This window comes from Halyomorpha halys, unplaced genomic scaffold, assembly GCF_000696795.3.
Source record: "Halyomorpha halys isolate HHAL.00 unplaced genomic scaffold, Hhal_1.1 Scaffold169.1, whole genome shotgun sequence".
Taxonomy (NCBI): Eukaryota; Metazoa; Arthropoda; class Insecta; order Hemiptera; family Pentatomidae; genus Halyomorpha; species Halyomorpha halys.
In genome coordinates, this window is record NW_027104700.1 from 662,612 (window position 1) to 679,740 (window position 17,129).

The window sequence follows — 17,129 nt, forward strand, 5'->3', positions numbered from 1 at the left end:
TGTGTCAGACGACTGCCGAATTAAGGTGAGAGAGATAGCAGAGGTTATGAACATGTCAAAAGAAAGTGTTTGTTACATATTAAATCAATATTTAGATATGAGAAAGCTGTCCGCACGTTGGGTACCGCGTTTGCTCACATTAGACCAAAAATGTGTTCCAATGAATATTTCCAACGCTCTGTTGGCGCAATAAATCCGAGTTTTGGCGCCGATTAATTACTGTAGATGAAACTTTAATACACTATTACACTCCCGAAACAAAAATACAGTCCAAATAGTGGACTGCAAAGGGGGTACCGGCTCCAAAACAAAAAAAAAAAGAAACTGTTTTCTCGGCTGGGAAAGTGATGGCGACTGTTTTTTGGGATAGTCATGGAGGTATTTTAATCGACTATCTTCAAAAAGGAAAAACAATTACAGGAGCATACTACGCATCATTACTTGACAAGCTGAAGGCAGAACCTGCGGGAAAACGGCCACATTTGCAGGAAAATAAAATCCTGTTTCACCAAGACAACGCACCGCCTCACACCTCAGTGGTTGCCATGGCGAAAATCAAGGAATTACGGTTTGAACTGCTTGACTATCCGCCTTACTCACCAGATAGTCCCAAGCGACTTCTTTTGTTCTCTCATCTAAAAATTGCGTTCGGAGGACAGAGATTTTCGTCAAATGAAGAGGCACTTTTCACCTTCGGGAACAATTATTTTGCAGAGAAAAACGCAGAGTACTTTTTGGACGGGTTACAGCGATGGGAGCATCATTGGGCGAAGTGTATTGAGTTACAAGGAGACTATGTTGTGAAATAAAAAAAAAATCAGAAAAATGTCTTGTATTTTTGTTAGATCGGAAACTTTTCAGACTACCCTCAAATATTAAAATTTAAAAAACATGTAAAAAAAACAAAAAAAAAAAACGTTGTTTTTAATAATTAAATTTATAATATTCTATAAATTTCGGAACCATGATACTAAGTAGTTATGAAGCCTAATTTCACTGACAGGCCTAAATACATCGAATTTGAACATTAAGGCAAAATGTCTTGAAGGCGTTACGCTAATGCTTACAATAGACTAAAAATGTGAACGGACAGCAGGAAAAAAATAAAATAAAAAAGTTATATGCCTTATTAATTGTAGTTGGCCATGAAATACGTTGACGGACAAAAAAATCAGCTTTTGTCCATTTATTCATGTTCGCTACACTTCCTGTTCTCTGGATTATGTTCTTTTTTTCCTGAATAATTGACATTTTTCTTCTTCAAGAAATATTTTATATGAAACAATTTTTTTTTTTTTTTTTTTTTATTTATTTATTTGTTGATATTTACAACTGTATAAAAAAATACAACCAGTAAATTTGATCATAATGACATATGATATGATACAAGATGTAGAGAAACTACCCAGTAGTAGAACTCTAAAACAGTTTACAATATAAGGTCACGAGGCCATCTTCTTTTCAGGCGCCTTGGAGGATTGCCAGGAATGGAAGAGGAAGCAAGGTTAGAAACGAGTGGGTTTGGGTGGTTAGGGAGTTTATTATGGAAGGAATAATATCGGGTTCGGGCTAGATCGGTTACATAAGGAACATTTAGGTCTTTATGGATGGTTTTATTAGTAACAAAATAAGGAGCATTGAGGATTTTACGAAGGATGAAACAATTTTAGAAATTCATTTTAAAATGAAATTATAATGAGACCATACAAATAATGAACCAAAATTAAGTTATTCTAAAAAATATCGAAATGTTTATGTGTATTTTGCACACACACACACACACACACACACAAATGTATATATACAACTCCTGGGATGTCAGAAAGAAATAGTAAAAAAGGAAAAGAGGGCAGAAAAACAATTTACAGGTGAACTAGAATAAGACTAATTTCTTTCCGCTCTTAAGTTTCATTATATATATCCAGTGTGTTTATTTGTATGAGGGGAAGGTATTTAGGCAGACAATACGCCTTTTCAAATCAGAACTTATGATATGACATAATATACATTGATATTATTATGTATACTATATATTATGTGTGTATATAATATACATTATAAACTTATATATACATATAGCTTAGCTCGAACCTATGACAAAATGATACAGTAGGCCCCTCACAAACAATATTTCATTTGTTTAATTTAAAAATGTTTTATTTTTGTCTACAACATAAACCTTAATCCAGATAGGTTTATTGTGAAAACAGTATATTACTCCTTAGAAACAACTAGAAGATTTGTAATTCATGCTACGTTATATCAGAGCATGATAAAAGTACTAGTACAAGCAGGAGGGGGAGTCCAAGAGGAGAAAAAAAGGCAGTATCTCACCCCAATTTTTGATTACTTTAATGAAAAATATGTATAATTAATAGTCAAAATTGATGAGTCTGCCAAGTATAGGTAGGGGGAATAAAAAATTGCGGCTGTTCCAAAACGATAAAAAAAACTTATTTTTCATTCGGAGCTCTATATCTTAAAAAGTAGGAACAATACAAGAAAACCTAAGAGTACGTAATTTAAAGAAGAGTAAATTTGCTAAAATATGAGCCCTAATAGAGTTATTTACGCTAAATAGTTTTCGAGATATCGCTTTTTAAAAAGCAACATTTTATAAAAATGTTGTATGGGACGTACTAAAAGATCAGTAGTTAGTGAATTTATTTTGAAAAATTCGTCTCTCAAAAACCATTTGACGTACAGATGTCTATTAGCACTCAAATTAAAGCTAGTTTAATACGCTATAATGTAGTGTATGATGTTTATCTTCGTAAGATTAATAGTTTACATGAAATTTGCTATAATAAATTGATTTATTGTTGTTCCGACAAATTTTTGCATTTGCCAAATTTATATTCATATGTGAATATCATAAAAACTACTACCCCTACGAAGATAAGTGTCATAAACTACTTTATAGTAAGTTAAATTTCCTTTATTTTGAGTGTTGGCAGATATATGTGCGTCTTATAGATCTAGAGATATATTTCTTCAAAAATCCAACATTTTATACGAACAACTAGAAATTAACATATTGTGAGTTTATTTTGTCAAATATCATAAAAACTACTACTCCTACGAAGATAAACATAATTAACTATTTTATAGTAAATTTAGCTAGCTTTAATGTAAGCGCTGGCAGACATCAGTACGTCCATGGTTTCTGAAATTAAGTTTTTCATAAATCAAATGTATTGTCCGCACAACTATAAATCAATTTATTTTAGCAAAAATCATGAAAACTACTATTCCTACGAAGGTAAAGGTCATAAACTCCTTTATAGTCCATTAAACTAGCTTTAATTTGAGTGCTAATAGACATCTATACGTCACATAGTTCCTGAGATATAGATTTCTCAAAATAAATTAATTAACTACTAATCTTTCAGTAGATTTTTAAGAAATTTTGCTTTTTAAAAAGCTATATCTCGAGAACTATTGGACGTAAATATCTCTTTTAGGGCTAATATTTCAGCAAATTTACTCTTCTTTAAATAATGTTCTCTTAGATTTTCTAGTGTTGTAGGTAGTTTTTAAGATATAGAGCTCCGAATGAAAAATCAATGGTTTTGAAACAGCTGCCATTTTTTAATCCCCCTACCTATACTTGCCAGACTCATCAATTTTGACTAGTAATTATACATAGTTTTTATTGAAGTAATCAAAAATTGGGGTGAGATAACTGCCTTTTTTTCTTCCCGGCTCTTGTACTATACGTATTACTTCTAGATTTTTAAATCAACTCTCATCAAGTCGTATATTCTCTCTGCCAGCGGGCCTACAACTAAGCTGCAATTAAGAACTTCATTAATACTTTCAATAGTTAATCATAGATCAAATATTTATAGTAATATCCTTAAAAAGAGGCATAGTTTGATAAAAGCCAAAATGGATGCAAATTATTATACTAAAGTTAATAATTTCCAAATAGCTATTTATAAAAAAAAAAAATTATTCTTTTAGGTTTCAGAATAATAATTCCAATATCTTTCATTTCCCTAAATCTTCGTAAGTGTCCGAGATATGGCCAAAAGAAAGCTTTATTATTTTACATGTAATGTTGAGTTCCGAGGACAATCATCGTGGTATCTTGTGACATTAGTACCAAATAAGAATAAATTCAACCCATTGGTCTTAAGTGATAAACCACAAAGGGCGTTTTTCTTGGTTTTAGTTTAATGATTTCTACGAACGTCGTAGTTTTCCTCTTTCATAAATAGAAATAAGAGCCTAGGCGATCTACATCGGCGACAATTTTAAAACAAAATGGCGGATAGTCACGTCGAGCTACAAAAGATCATTCTGGAATGACCTGTGTCGAACTTTATTGAAAATAATAAGCAAAAATATTTGGAGTGTGGTAATAATCAGTTTTGGGGCTGGTCATAAAAGATTCGTTAGTTAGAGTATATTGAGAGCCAGGCTCACTTGGCAAGTGGCAGAACTGGGAAAGATTAAAAACCTTAATTCCTTGCCTCAAAGTATGCAACAAAAATTTAAAAAGTTAACAGCAATAATTAGTCAACTGGATCATGGAATGATGAAAACATGGAATAAACAACCCAGAATTCTATAATAAGCATTAAAACTGAGAATTGAACAAACATATCAATAAAATTGAGAATCGATGAATTTTCAAGGTGATATATTAAAGTAATTTTGGTTCTGTCAGACAATACTATTAAATTTAATCAAATAGATCACTAAAACAAAGCTAGTGAGTGAATGACCATACATTTTACATGGCCGACGTTGAACTGTGTGCAAAATATGAATGTGATCTAAAAAAAAAATTGCTTGATTTAGTCACAAAGTTAAGTAATATTATAGAAATGACTTTAGCCAGGCATAAAATATAGTTTCTGAAATATAATGTGAAAAATTAATAAGCACAGGGAAGGTCCGATTGGCACACGATTGGCAATCAAATGAACGAATCTGGCTTGTGCAAATATCTTAGAATTAAACAGCTGATGATACATCAAGATTCCATAAAATATTCTTTAAAATGACTTGTGATTCACTGATATAAACTACTAAATTTATCAGAAATTTAAAAGAATATTTCAATTGGAAGTAGGAAATTGTAGGTAATAAAGTGCTCTTATGCACAGGAATTAATAAATTACTAAATAAATCTCTTTAAAGAACTCCTTTACTTTGAATTAAGTTACTTAATTTTCTACATTGGACAGAAGGCCATTTTACAACAGATTAAGAGAATTATCAACAACAATGTCATACAAAGTAAATTGACAAATTATAATTTACATTGTTGCATGTTATTAGTAACAATTTACATTGTACACAAATGTAAATTATTTCTTACTCTACAGAATCCTGGACCCTCATCTCAAAACACAGGAGTCAGTTACAAGCTATGGAAATGAGGTATCTGTGAAAAATAGAAAGAAAGACATGAAGAGATAGGATATGAAATGCCACCATACGGGCTAATCTCGACATCAGACCAGCTGAGACCATTCTGGAGGAGCACAAACTAAGATGGTTTGGACATCTCCTTAGGATGGATCCAAATAGAAGCGCCAGAAAGACTTACGAGACCCGCACTGAAGGGAAAAGAGGAAGGCCTTGCATCTCCTGGGAGGACAGTGTAAGGGAGGCATTCAGGAAGCGTGGAATGGATTGGAGTAGAAGAGAGTTGGTTCAAAAAACATTTGCGCCAGACTCTATAAACGGGATCCCTACACCGCAGTGGTAGAAGAGGGAATGACTATGTTGATAATAATGACTAATTCTCTTTAGGAATAATTAGAAAGTTTATTATACATTTTTTTTACTTTTTTTAATGGTAACTATTAATTACATTTTTTGAAAAAAAAAACCAGATGGTGTATTAGGTACAAGGTTTAAGAAGACTATCAATATTTTTAAAAAATCAGAGACTGATGTTTAATGTTTTTGTTTGGAAGAATTAATATTAGACATAAAAAAAAAAAATCAAAAATCATACTAGTTATATCATAGTAACAATAACAAGAATTGATGTTTTATTTTTATTTTAATAATTAAATTATGACCCATCGCATCTAAACAAATTCTTTTGCTAAACAAGCCTTTAGATCCTCTTTTTATTTAAGTCCAGTGTCTTAAACAAGATGGTTATTGTAAGAAAGTGCATTATATATTGCATTGCCAATTTTCAAACATAATAAGAAAGTAAAATATATTAATAAATAGCAAATATAACCTTATATACCTAACAAAATCTAGAAAATGAGAAATAATAATGTTCATGTCATAATAATTTAAAATGTTTCAGCTTAATTATGAATAAATATTTTTATATTCAGATAAATTTGAAATAATGTTAGGAAAAATGAACCTAGTTCTTACAATCTAAAAACCAAATTAATCAATTGAGAAAATTTGATCACACGTTCATTGTAAACAGTGAAATAAGAAGATTCAATGAACTAATTCCACCAGACCATCCAATATTTTTCAAATATGATAATACTAGTATTTATACAATAACAAAATTATGACTATTATTCTTATGATTTATGATAAATGACGAGTTTAACATTTTTAGAAACAACAATTATGTCTTTAAGAAATAATTTTAATTATTTATCATACAAATTAGATTAAATAATTGAAGGTTATAAAAATATTGATGCAGAGGATTCACTTCTGACATGTACAGAAAGAGAAATTTAGTCAGTAATTAACCAATAGCATTATGTCCTCCAGTACATTTTAATAACAAATCTCTTATATTAGTTCAATTGAACTGGTACCAAACTTTCTGAGCTGCGGTTAACATTAAATTGTATAATTAGATCTAAAGAACAGATTTCACATCGATCCCTACTACTTGAACATTAGCTTTAAAAAAATTCCAAATTAACTACAAAAAGAAAAAAAAATGACACAACTACAGCCGGACAAAGTTGCACTTCAAAACTCTTTTTTATCCAAGCCTATAATCCATAATCAACACATCTTATTATGTAACACAAATATTATTATCAACCTTCCAAAACATATGCAGTATATTACACAAATAGATATATTCATCCACAATACTACATTCCATACTTATCCCTTTCAATCAATCATAATACCCTAGGAAAACCTGAGAAGTAAATTTTTCTGTACTATTTTTACATAAAATAAATAAGACGACACTTTCCTTATATAAAAGATATTTCATAAAAACTTACTGAAATACATTGTGTGAACAAAATTTTAATAACTCAATATTTTTTTCTTCAAATTAGATCTATCTTACGATCCTGGCTGACATAGTTGTGTTCGGGAACAACAGAAGAAAATCTCCAATTCAACCTAAAGATCCTCCTAAAAGAACTGCAGCTGTTAAACATCGAAATTAGCACAAGCAAAATTAAAGTAATAAGAAGAGGAAGACGGGATAAAAGTATCTGATGGGAATAGAGAGAAAAACACAATGGGAAAAAGTAAGGAATACTACAATAAGTAGTAACCTGGGAGTGAAACTGGCCCAACATATTATTGAAGAAAATAGATTTCAGTAGTTTGGCCATGTAAAAAGAATGCAGGAGGAAATAATGGCAAAAATAATGTGTGAAACAAGAGTTGATGGAAGAAGGACTAGAGGAATGCTGAGAAATACTTGCGATACATTCAAAGAAGCATTAGACAAGAGAGAAATTGATTGGAATAGGCGCAGTCAACTCATACAGGACTGCGGATTATGGATCTGTCTCTATAAGCAAGTTCCTAACACCGATTCATGGGATTAAGAATAAAAGATGATGACCAAGGCTGTTCAGTCAGGTCCAATCTGTCTAGCTGACTGAAGAGCCATAAACATAATTCATGATGAACTTATACAGGGTACAGTCATCAGTCCTACGTCTGCCAAACATTAAACTTTTACATACAGAAACAAACCATGTTCTCAAAAAGCCTGTAAATATTGTTTTATTTTTACCAAAGCAATATATGATTATTCTGAATTTAGACATTGGTTGTTGTCAATCCAAGCAACAGATGTACTCATTAAAATAAATAAGTGATAACTTTTCCAAATTCACAGATCATTTTCTTCAAATCCAGCAATATGTTTTCAAAGCTAGTGTAATATGCTCTTTTTGAGTAAATAATATATTTTTATGTATAAAGGGTTTTTAATATGTTTTATTTTATGTATCATTTTAAGATTGTTAATTTGTTTTGTTTATCCAAAAAGCAAGCTAACCAAGTTTCATTGTTTATAATAACTTCGTGAGTCAAAAACAGAACCAAGATGGCGGTACGTTGAATCAAGGCCACGTTGAGCAGATTCAAATATCATAAAAACTAATTTAACTCTTCCCATCATAATTGAAAATACAGTAAATTAAAGGAAAAATAGAAATCAAGAAATAGTGCAAATGAATAATCTTCAGAAAATAAATCATTTGGAAAAATCCCTAACTGTTGTGCGACAATCGATGTTTACATGTAACCTCAAGGCAGGTTTTGTTTTTGGAGGGAACAGTCGTGGTGTGAGGAGAGAAGAGAGAGGATGGCTGGATGATATAAGAGGTCTTCATCAATTTCTGTCCAGCAAGAAGAGGAAGCCATTTTGGACGCCAGAACAAAAGAAAAAAGAAGACACCAGGAATCAACGAAAAGAAGATCGTAGAGCTTGGTTAGTTTGGTTATAACTAAATTTAAATCAAATTGTAACAGAGATATTAATTTAATTAAGTTAATAGTAAAAGTGTTTGTATTCTGATTGCTAGTAACCCGGCCTGAGATTAAGAGTTTCTTTTAATATAATAAAATTATATTATCTATTTGACATTAAAGTTCTTAATTAGAACCCAATTATCTTTTATATTTGAAGAAAGTTTTATAAAAACGATTAAAATTCTTTTTACTTTATTTTTTTAATATTTAAAATTATTACACTAGTGCATATAGATAACACAAAGTTTAAAATATTACAATTGGCACAACAGTATTGATATTAATCCCTCATTTAAACAGTTATTTGTAGTAGATTAAGAGAATTTTTCATAAAAGATTAAAGGCAACAAGAGTGGAAGAAGTACAGCTTGGAGACAGAAGAATTATTTGATCTGTGAGTAGAAAGCAGCAGTAAATTCTGATCTGGGGAGAAGCCAAAGCTAAAACTGGATACCATAAGACATGGACATTTTTTAAGACATCTAAATCTACTAGGCAATGAGGGCATGAAAAATGTTAGTAATAAGAAGAAAAGTATTATAGGTAAATGTATCTTAAATACATTCAAAAATATTAGTAAAAATTAAAATTTCTGGGTCAACTCAACTAATATCTAATATCCATATTATTATCATTATTAGTTTACAATTCAAGAATATTTAAATGTACATGTACAATGTGCATTTAGTATTAAGTTGGCAACTGACTGTGTCTATTTATAAATGACCGATTTATTTCAGAAATTAGATGGTGCACTACATAAAAAAAAAAAAAAAATAAGTTCAATAAGATGGGACTTGGTTCTTGGCTCTAAAGACAATATTATTTTTTAATTTGCATTTAAATATCTCACACTTTTTTAATTAAAAATTTAACACTCCAAGTTAATACAGTGTCTGAATAACAGGTATTTTTAAATTAACTTTTTTAATCAGTGATTAACATGTAATACATCAAATTTCTTGTTCAGTTAAATTGGTCAGATTTTATATTTTTACTGTTTTTTTTTTAAAGAATTATTATATTTAACTGTATTATAAATATTTATTTCTTATGGTAAAAAAACAATTCATATCATTTTATTTTTATGTTTGCACTGGAGCATTAATTATGCTCCAGTTTCCTTGACTAAAGGCCAAGAGGTGAGTTTTTATCTAACTTTATCTTTACTATTTAGACTACAAATAAAGCAATATATAAAATTTTGAGGTACCCTTAAATTTTTTAGGTATTCTGTAATAGATCACAACTTTAATTATCGTTATAATTATTTACCACATATTAAATTATCAAACATCTATAAAACCAACCATTTAAAAATATGTTGTTTTATTCCTCTCTAATTGATGTGTATATTCATTTGTTTACTCCTTATGTCCGATAATATACATCTAATATTTAAATTGTTTTACAATATTTCGAGTGTCCCTTTTACATACATAGTAAATACTAACCTTTGAGCCAATTTTCTCCTCTGTATCCTCTTATATATTTTTTCTTTTAAGTTTTGGTCTACCCAACTTGCTAACCTATATTTTATTTAAATTTATTATATTCTGCTTCTTAAATGTTTCTTGGTTTTTTATTTCTATTTTATTATAATAATTTTTATTTACAGCTAAACATAAAGTATCTCCTTAATATGTAAAGACACAATTTTGGCTTTGATTTTCATACTAAACCCATTCAATCAATTTAATTTACATGGATAAAAGAAATTGGATGGCAAAAATTACATGGATAAAAGAAATTAGATGGCAAGAGTGGCAAGATGAATGGTTCACCATGAGAGACAACAAGTTAAGAATGGTCCAACAGACAGTGAAACGTCCAACCAGAAACTTGAATCTGCTACGGAGAGAAGATGTGGTATTAACCCGTCTTCGGATAGGCCATACTCGACTCACTCACGGTCATCTCATGAAAAAAGAAAATGCACCGACGTGTCGCTACTGTGGAAACGATCTCACCGTTAGGCATATTCTCACTGAATGTATAGCTCACGAACCACATCGGTTCTCTTCAGATTTACAGGAAATGTTGAGCGAAGATCCCACAACAATAACAAAACTTTTTCACTTTCTAAAAATCATTAATATTTATGATCACATATAGTCTAACTAATTGTAATTTTAATTGTAAAATGTAAATTGTAATGTAATGTAACTTGTAATAGTAATAGTAATTGTAATTTTAAATTTGTAAATTGTAATGTAACTTGTAACAGTAACTGTTAATTTTTAAACTTTCTCACTTTGTAATTATATATATCTTTCTCACCTTGTAACATTGTAAATATGTCAATAGTAATTTACTAACTTTGTAAATTCAGTGTAAATGACCCTAGTGGTCGAAACACTTAAATAAATAAAACAAAACAATTTACATTATCCTTCAAGTTGCTAACATTTCATCTAAATTATGTTGTTGTTATATTTGCCAATTCATGGTCTTTATCAATTAACACACACATATATAATATAAACTCTGTCTTGTATAATAAATTTTTATAATTTGCTTATTTTTTAGAGTTTACATAGCTAAATAAACTATTTGCCTGATCAATGTATATATTTACAACCTAACAAAATGTTAACTTAAAATGTTTGCACAAAAACATAAAAATAAATAAATGGCTCTAAGCAATTCCTAACATGTATAAAGTTAATTTTGTAAAAAAAAAAAAAAAAAAAGTAATCTTATATGAATTATTAAGAAATAAAATATTTACCCACTCAACAAGATCAAGCATTATGACAAATAATGTAAAAAAAAAATCAGAGTAAACTGAATAATTAAGTGGTTTATTATGAAAATTATTTTATCATGATAGATAATTGCATACTATTTTATTTTAAAAATAAATTAATCTTATTGAAAAGGTAAATAGTTTTTTTTTAAAAGAATATTTTACCATTATTTGAAAGGATAAAATTTAAAAAAAAATGTAAATGTCGCAATAAAAGAAAATTGGACCCCCTCTTTTTTCCACATGCAAATACTTTAAAACAAACTTATGACTAATGAAGCTAACCAAAACTAATTATCAATAAAAATATATAAATTTCTCATAAATGAATTAAGGTAATGGGCATGTTTAAATCAATTCCTATACTATTCTGATTGAACACAGACTAATTGTCACCAAGGACTATATATTTAACAATATTACCTATATTGTTACATACATTGTTAGTTTAACCTTACAGCTAGCTATATTTGACTTCAAAAGAATATTTATTTTTAGTTTTCCTAATAAATTTAATTTTAAAATGTTTTCTCAATGGGAAGAGTTAATGTTTAAACTAATAGACAAATGGATAAAAAAAAAATATATATAATGTGTATATATGTATATATATAATATTTAATATACTCATAAAATTCCAAAGGCTAGAAACTAATAAATTTTAGATGACATTGTTCATTATAGGGTTAAGAGGTTAGAATTTGATCATAAAATAAAAAAAAAATGAATAAAACACTAACACATTCAATCCTAGCATATGTTTATACATTTCTACACAACAATAACACTGCAAATACTACAAAAATGAAATAAAATCAATCTAAATAAATAATCGTGAAATGAATCAAAATTATAAAAGAAATTGGGATAAAATTTCATATTTTCTACCACTTAATAACTAAACGTTAAATAAATAATTAATTAAAATGACCAAAACATCACGAACATCCTGTCAAAAACGAAACCTTCCTTGGGAATAAATTTTTAGAGAGAATGATAAACAAAATAAGGTTAGGTTATAATTGAAAAATATGTCCTTATCTAGTTTCTTTTTTTAAAAAATGCTGGAAAATATTTGATTTTAAAGTAAATATGCATTGAAACAGTTATTATTCACTCACAGTTCGCTGTTTTTTTGTTGTTTCCCTGTCATCTCCCGTCATAGTTGCAAATGCCGGTAATAGAGAGTCCCTTACGGTAATATATGTTAGTCTCACAAGGCTGACCGTTGGGTGGACAGTCTACAAATAACTGAAGCAGATTTGTCCACATAACAGTCCATTTAAACAAAAATGACTGCAAGGGCTTATCACACAATGGTAAGACTACCTCATGTGTACCAAGGGCATGCCCGCCCTTATCAAAACAATGATTGATAACACGATAACGTATGTTTGACAGCTATTATAATTTAAACTTTGATCTAAATTTTTGTTATCAAAAGGTCACAAAACATGTTGGGTAATTAGCTAAAAACATTAGGATTAATGTTTGCATGTTAAACGTCAGTAATTATTTTAAAAACAACGGTTGTTTGCTCCATCCTGAGTTTGACATTTCTTTTATATCTAAAATACAGTTAATATTTTGATTACCAAAACTTATGATTGTTATTTTCCATCTTTAGTGCAGTTAACACTGCACTGTCCTTCCCATTTCCCATTTTAACTATATAGTTTTACTTATGTCTTTATTGATTCTGGTTTCTGAAAAATTGGCTAGATTCATTTTTATCATTCTACTCTATGAAAAGTATTGTTAAACACTATGCTTGTTCCGTAAAGCTGTTATACTTAAATTATGAGTTAAATCTGAATTGATAAATTCATTAACAAATATGTACCTATGATAAATAAATATATTCTGATGACTGGTTTGAGATTGTTGAGCACAAATATTGTGTTTACTTTTTTATATGACATTACAACTATAAGTTTTTCCATAAAGATTAGTAGTGTGCTAGCTAAAAATGTGATGATCAACTAAATTAAAAACCCTGCATCCTGAACCCTTAGTTACTCGAATGAGTAATTCAATATCAACATAACTGACTTTAATAGGATTGAGAATAAAAAAATTGATTTAAAAGAATTTCATTTAAAAAGTTATAATATTTCAAATGTACACTTAATTATTCTATTTATGGAATATTTTTATATTTCTGGCATACCTAATTTTTTAATGCTTTCTTTAAAATATACCTTATGCCAGCAAATATACAAACTACATTAATAAGTTTTTTTTTTTTTTTTTTATTCATTGTTCAATTTATGTGCAAAGATGTTATCGGTAATGGTTTACGAAAAAAAAAAGCTCTAGCTGTGAGATCTTCAACTTACATCCCACAAGTTAGTATTAGCTCAACCTCCACTAAAAAGGATTTATTGGAGGGTTTGTTTATCTCTTTTGAGCAAGCGTAGATCTAATTAAGACTGTAATAATAATAAGTAAATTTTTGAGTTTCCCAATTCTGGAAGCTCCAGCAGTACTCTAGTACTAGATTAGTATTCTAGTACCTCATTATTATATTTTTATGTATTGTGAGAACAAATTAAATAAAATTTATGATATTTTATTGATGACAGTATATTATATTAGGAAAGATTATTCTGATCACTACTTTTATTATTCGTGCATAGATATTTAAAAATTATTTGTTAAATAATTGTTTTAGAGCATATGTCTCATTTTTCAAAGTTTCATTAATAATCCCAGAATAGCTTCAATAGAAACACTATATCCCTCATTATTTTTCAGGTTATCTTACAAAAAATCTGTTTAACTTTGAAAAGCATTATATAACAGTATACTAATTATTAACTTATAACATTGCAATCTATTAAATGATAACAAATAAATATGTTGTATAATCTTCCTCCTTAACTTCTTAATATGACCTGTTTGGCATTGATTCTACTGGTTTCTTTATTATTTCTGGTGACATTATATAACATTTTTCAGTTATATTTTTCTTCAGGCAATTTATGTTCATAATATGTTTTTTCTAACTTTTTTAAAAATTTTAACTGTCTTAATCTTTAAAAACTGTTCTTAAGCTATATCTGGTTATGATCATATTATGATTGTGGCTGTTAACCAGGTATGTAGAAAATTTTATTTCAATTTCACCATCTTTGACTAATACCTTTAAAGTTCATCTTAAAATTTCTCATTATTTTTTTATTTTTCTTATGCCAAATTTATAATTTTGGTATTTATTTTCAAAGTTTATTCGCTTTGATTTTCCTGACTAGAATAAAACAATTTAAACAATAAAAAATTAATAAATATCCCAATTAATGCAGTATTTTTCAAAACCTAGAATTTTGGTAGAATATAATAAAATTTTCTTTGAATTTCCTCATTGAGGTTAATGGAGTAGTTCAGTTAGCAGGGTTCTGGCCATGAGCCTGGCATTGGCAGAAATCAAAATTCAAACTGAAATTACTTAAGTACAAGGACTCTCGCTAATCCAAACCTCACTAATTTTGGATCATTCCATAATCTGAAGATCTCCATTAAAAAAAAAATTAAGATTTGATTTTATGTATGTAGTAGATATATGCATATATTCAATAAAACTGTATATAACACCTTACCTGCTGAGGTTTAAATAATCTAGGGAAAAATACCAACTCTTGTTATTTAAAATAGAATTCAAGAAATTTATTAAAATTTAGAAGTGTACTTATTTTCTTAATTTCTTTATCATTGGATATAATTAAAGTTTTCATTAAATTAATCTTCATTCCGAAATTGTATAGTTAGTATAATGGAGGTATATGCTAGAGATAAACAATAAATTATGAGTTTTTAAAAAATACGTGTGTATGCACAAACAAAATATTTTTCCAAGAGATGTTTTAGTTTTTCAACATTTTCGACCACCTCGGGTATTTGATTGTATCTGTGAAGTGACCTTTTTTTTTCTGTTCGGTAATCCAAATTTTTTGTATGTAGTAATTTTGTAAAACTGTATTACTATTTATGAAATGATGTAAAAAATCTGTATTTGGTATAAATGAGGATCCAAAATGTTAGGACTTTATGGGCTGGATTAGTTGCTGATTAAAAATTTTAATCAAAACTAAATAAATTATAAATAAAAAATAATTTAAATAAAGAATATATATAGATATACAATAAATAAATAAAATATATAATTTACAAATCAGATATTTTTTTATGATGTACTTATGATAAAAAAAATTTACGAATAAAGATATGATAGCTTGATGTTTGTTGTAAAAATGGATGAGATAAGTTAAAAACACAAACACTTTCAGTTATTTATTATATTTTAATTATTTATATAAACAAATACTGTAATAATACTGATAAAGAAATTAATCTGTTTAAGAAATTAACAGTTAATGCAATGGTAATTTGTAAAAGTAATAATAATAAAATTATCTTTAAAACCAAGAATTATTTTTAAAAACGCATAATTAGAAGTGTTCTTATTTGATATTAAAGTTTTGAAAGACTATTGAATAAAATCTTATGATTTTCAGCATATGTTTGGTGAAGAAATTTTATTACAACTCTGTTTCATTTTAAATTTAAATTTTTCGATGGAAGGACTTACTTTAAATCAATTAATGATATTTTGTCTTAAATTAGGAAATTAGCGAAAGTTAGGTCCAGATCTTTTGACTTATATTACACTGCGTCTATATGACAAACTAAAAAATAAGAACATAAATAAGTTTTTATAATGAGGTGTTAATTGTTGATGGTATATTAATATGTGGAGAAGATGGTCGGGGTGTGGCCGAAGTAAATAAGTGTTTGTTTATTAGTGTTTTTTGCTGAGCGCACAACAAAAAATATCTTGTAATTTATTAGTTTTTCCTAAATAAGGGACGGCTTATAATAAATTAGTAATTACTGTGGCTCCTCGTAATTATATTTGTCCTCAGGGTAATACGTATCCTAGAAAGGCAGTTCCTATAATTAATAATAGTAGTACTGCCCCTCCTATTCATGTTATGAATAGTATACCCTTTTTCAAAATTTATGTAATTTTATAAATAGAAAACCATCTTCACCTCATAAATAATTTTTATACCTTTTACCTTAATTTTTATACCTTATACCTTACACACGTTTTATACCTGAATAATAAAAACGTGATAACAATGTTTGGTGATAGTTCAGTTAAATGTTCTACTGAAGTATGATGATCTAATACGTAATAGGCATAAAGAATTACAAGAAAATTATATTATTCATTAAAATATACCAGTAGTTCTTTAATGTGTTTGTCTTTGGCTACATTAAAATTACTAAGCGAAATTTATGGGCCCTCTTTATAATATCAGTAATATTTTTCTTCTTTATACATGAACTAAACAGTATAAAATTTAATAAATTAGGGACTTAAAAATAATATTCAATAAACTATTAAAACTGATTGAGGATGTGGAAGTATTTCTTACGATCCGAATCAGTAAACTTTACCCGTAGAACTGTGAAGTCCATTCATCTTTATAATTGTGCGATACCCTTTTTCAAAATTTATGTAGTTTAGCCCTGGAATACATAATTATAAACTCAATTATTCCCAGGGAATGTTACATTTTGGGTGAGAAAGAACCCTTTATCTTTATTAGAAATGAATGAGGTTTGGGAATAAATAAATTTTGGCCCTCATTCCAGAACCTTCTTACATTTATTATATAATTATATA

At 28.4% G+C, this 17,129-nt stretch overlaps 1 protein-coding gene and 1 long non-coding RNA gene across 3 annotated transcripts in view; one reads left to right on the top strand and one right to left on the bottom strand.

The window, feature by feature from the left end:
- Papss (PAPS synthetase) overlaps nucleotides 1-12,699 on the bottom strand; it is an 82,083-nt gene extending 69,384 nt beyond the window's left edge. Inside the window, exon 1 of the mRNA XM_067053043.1 lies at nucleotides 12,559-12,699. Within this exon, the coding sequence (XP_066909144.1) occupies nucleotides 12,559-12,600 (42 nt within the window). The 5' untranslated portion in view covers nucleotides 12,601-12,699. The remainder of the gene's footprint in view (nucleotides 1-12,558) is intronic.
- Nucleotides 12,670-17,129, top strand: part of LOC106678939 (uncharacterized) — an 11,847-nt gene continuing 7,387 nt past the window's right edge. The window contains exon 1 of one of the 2 annotated variants that reach the window (XR_001342862.2): nucleotides 12,670-12,756. This is a non-coding gene — a long non-coding RNA (uncharacterized lncRNA). Of the gene's footprint in view, nucleotides 12,757-14,483; nucleotides 14,538-17,129 lie in introns of those variants that run through there. The other variant, XR_010845040.1, reaches the window with a different exon arrangement.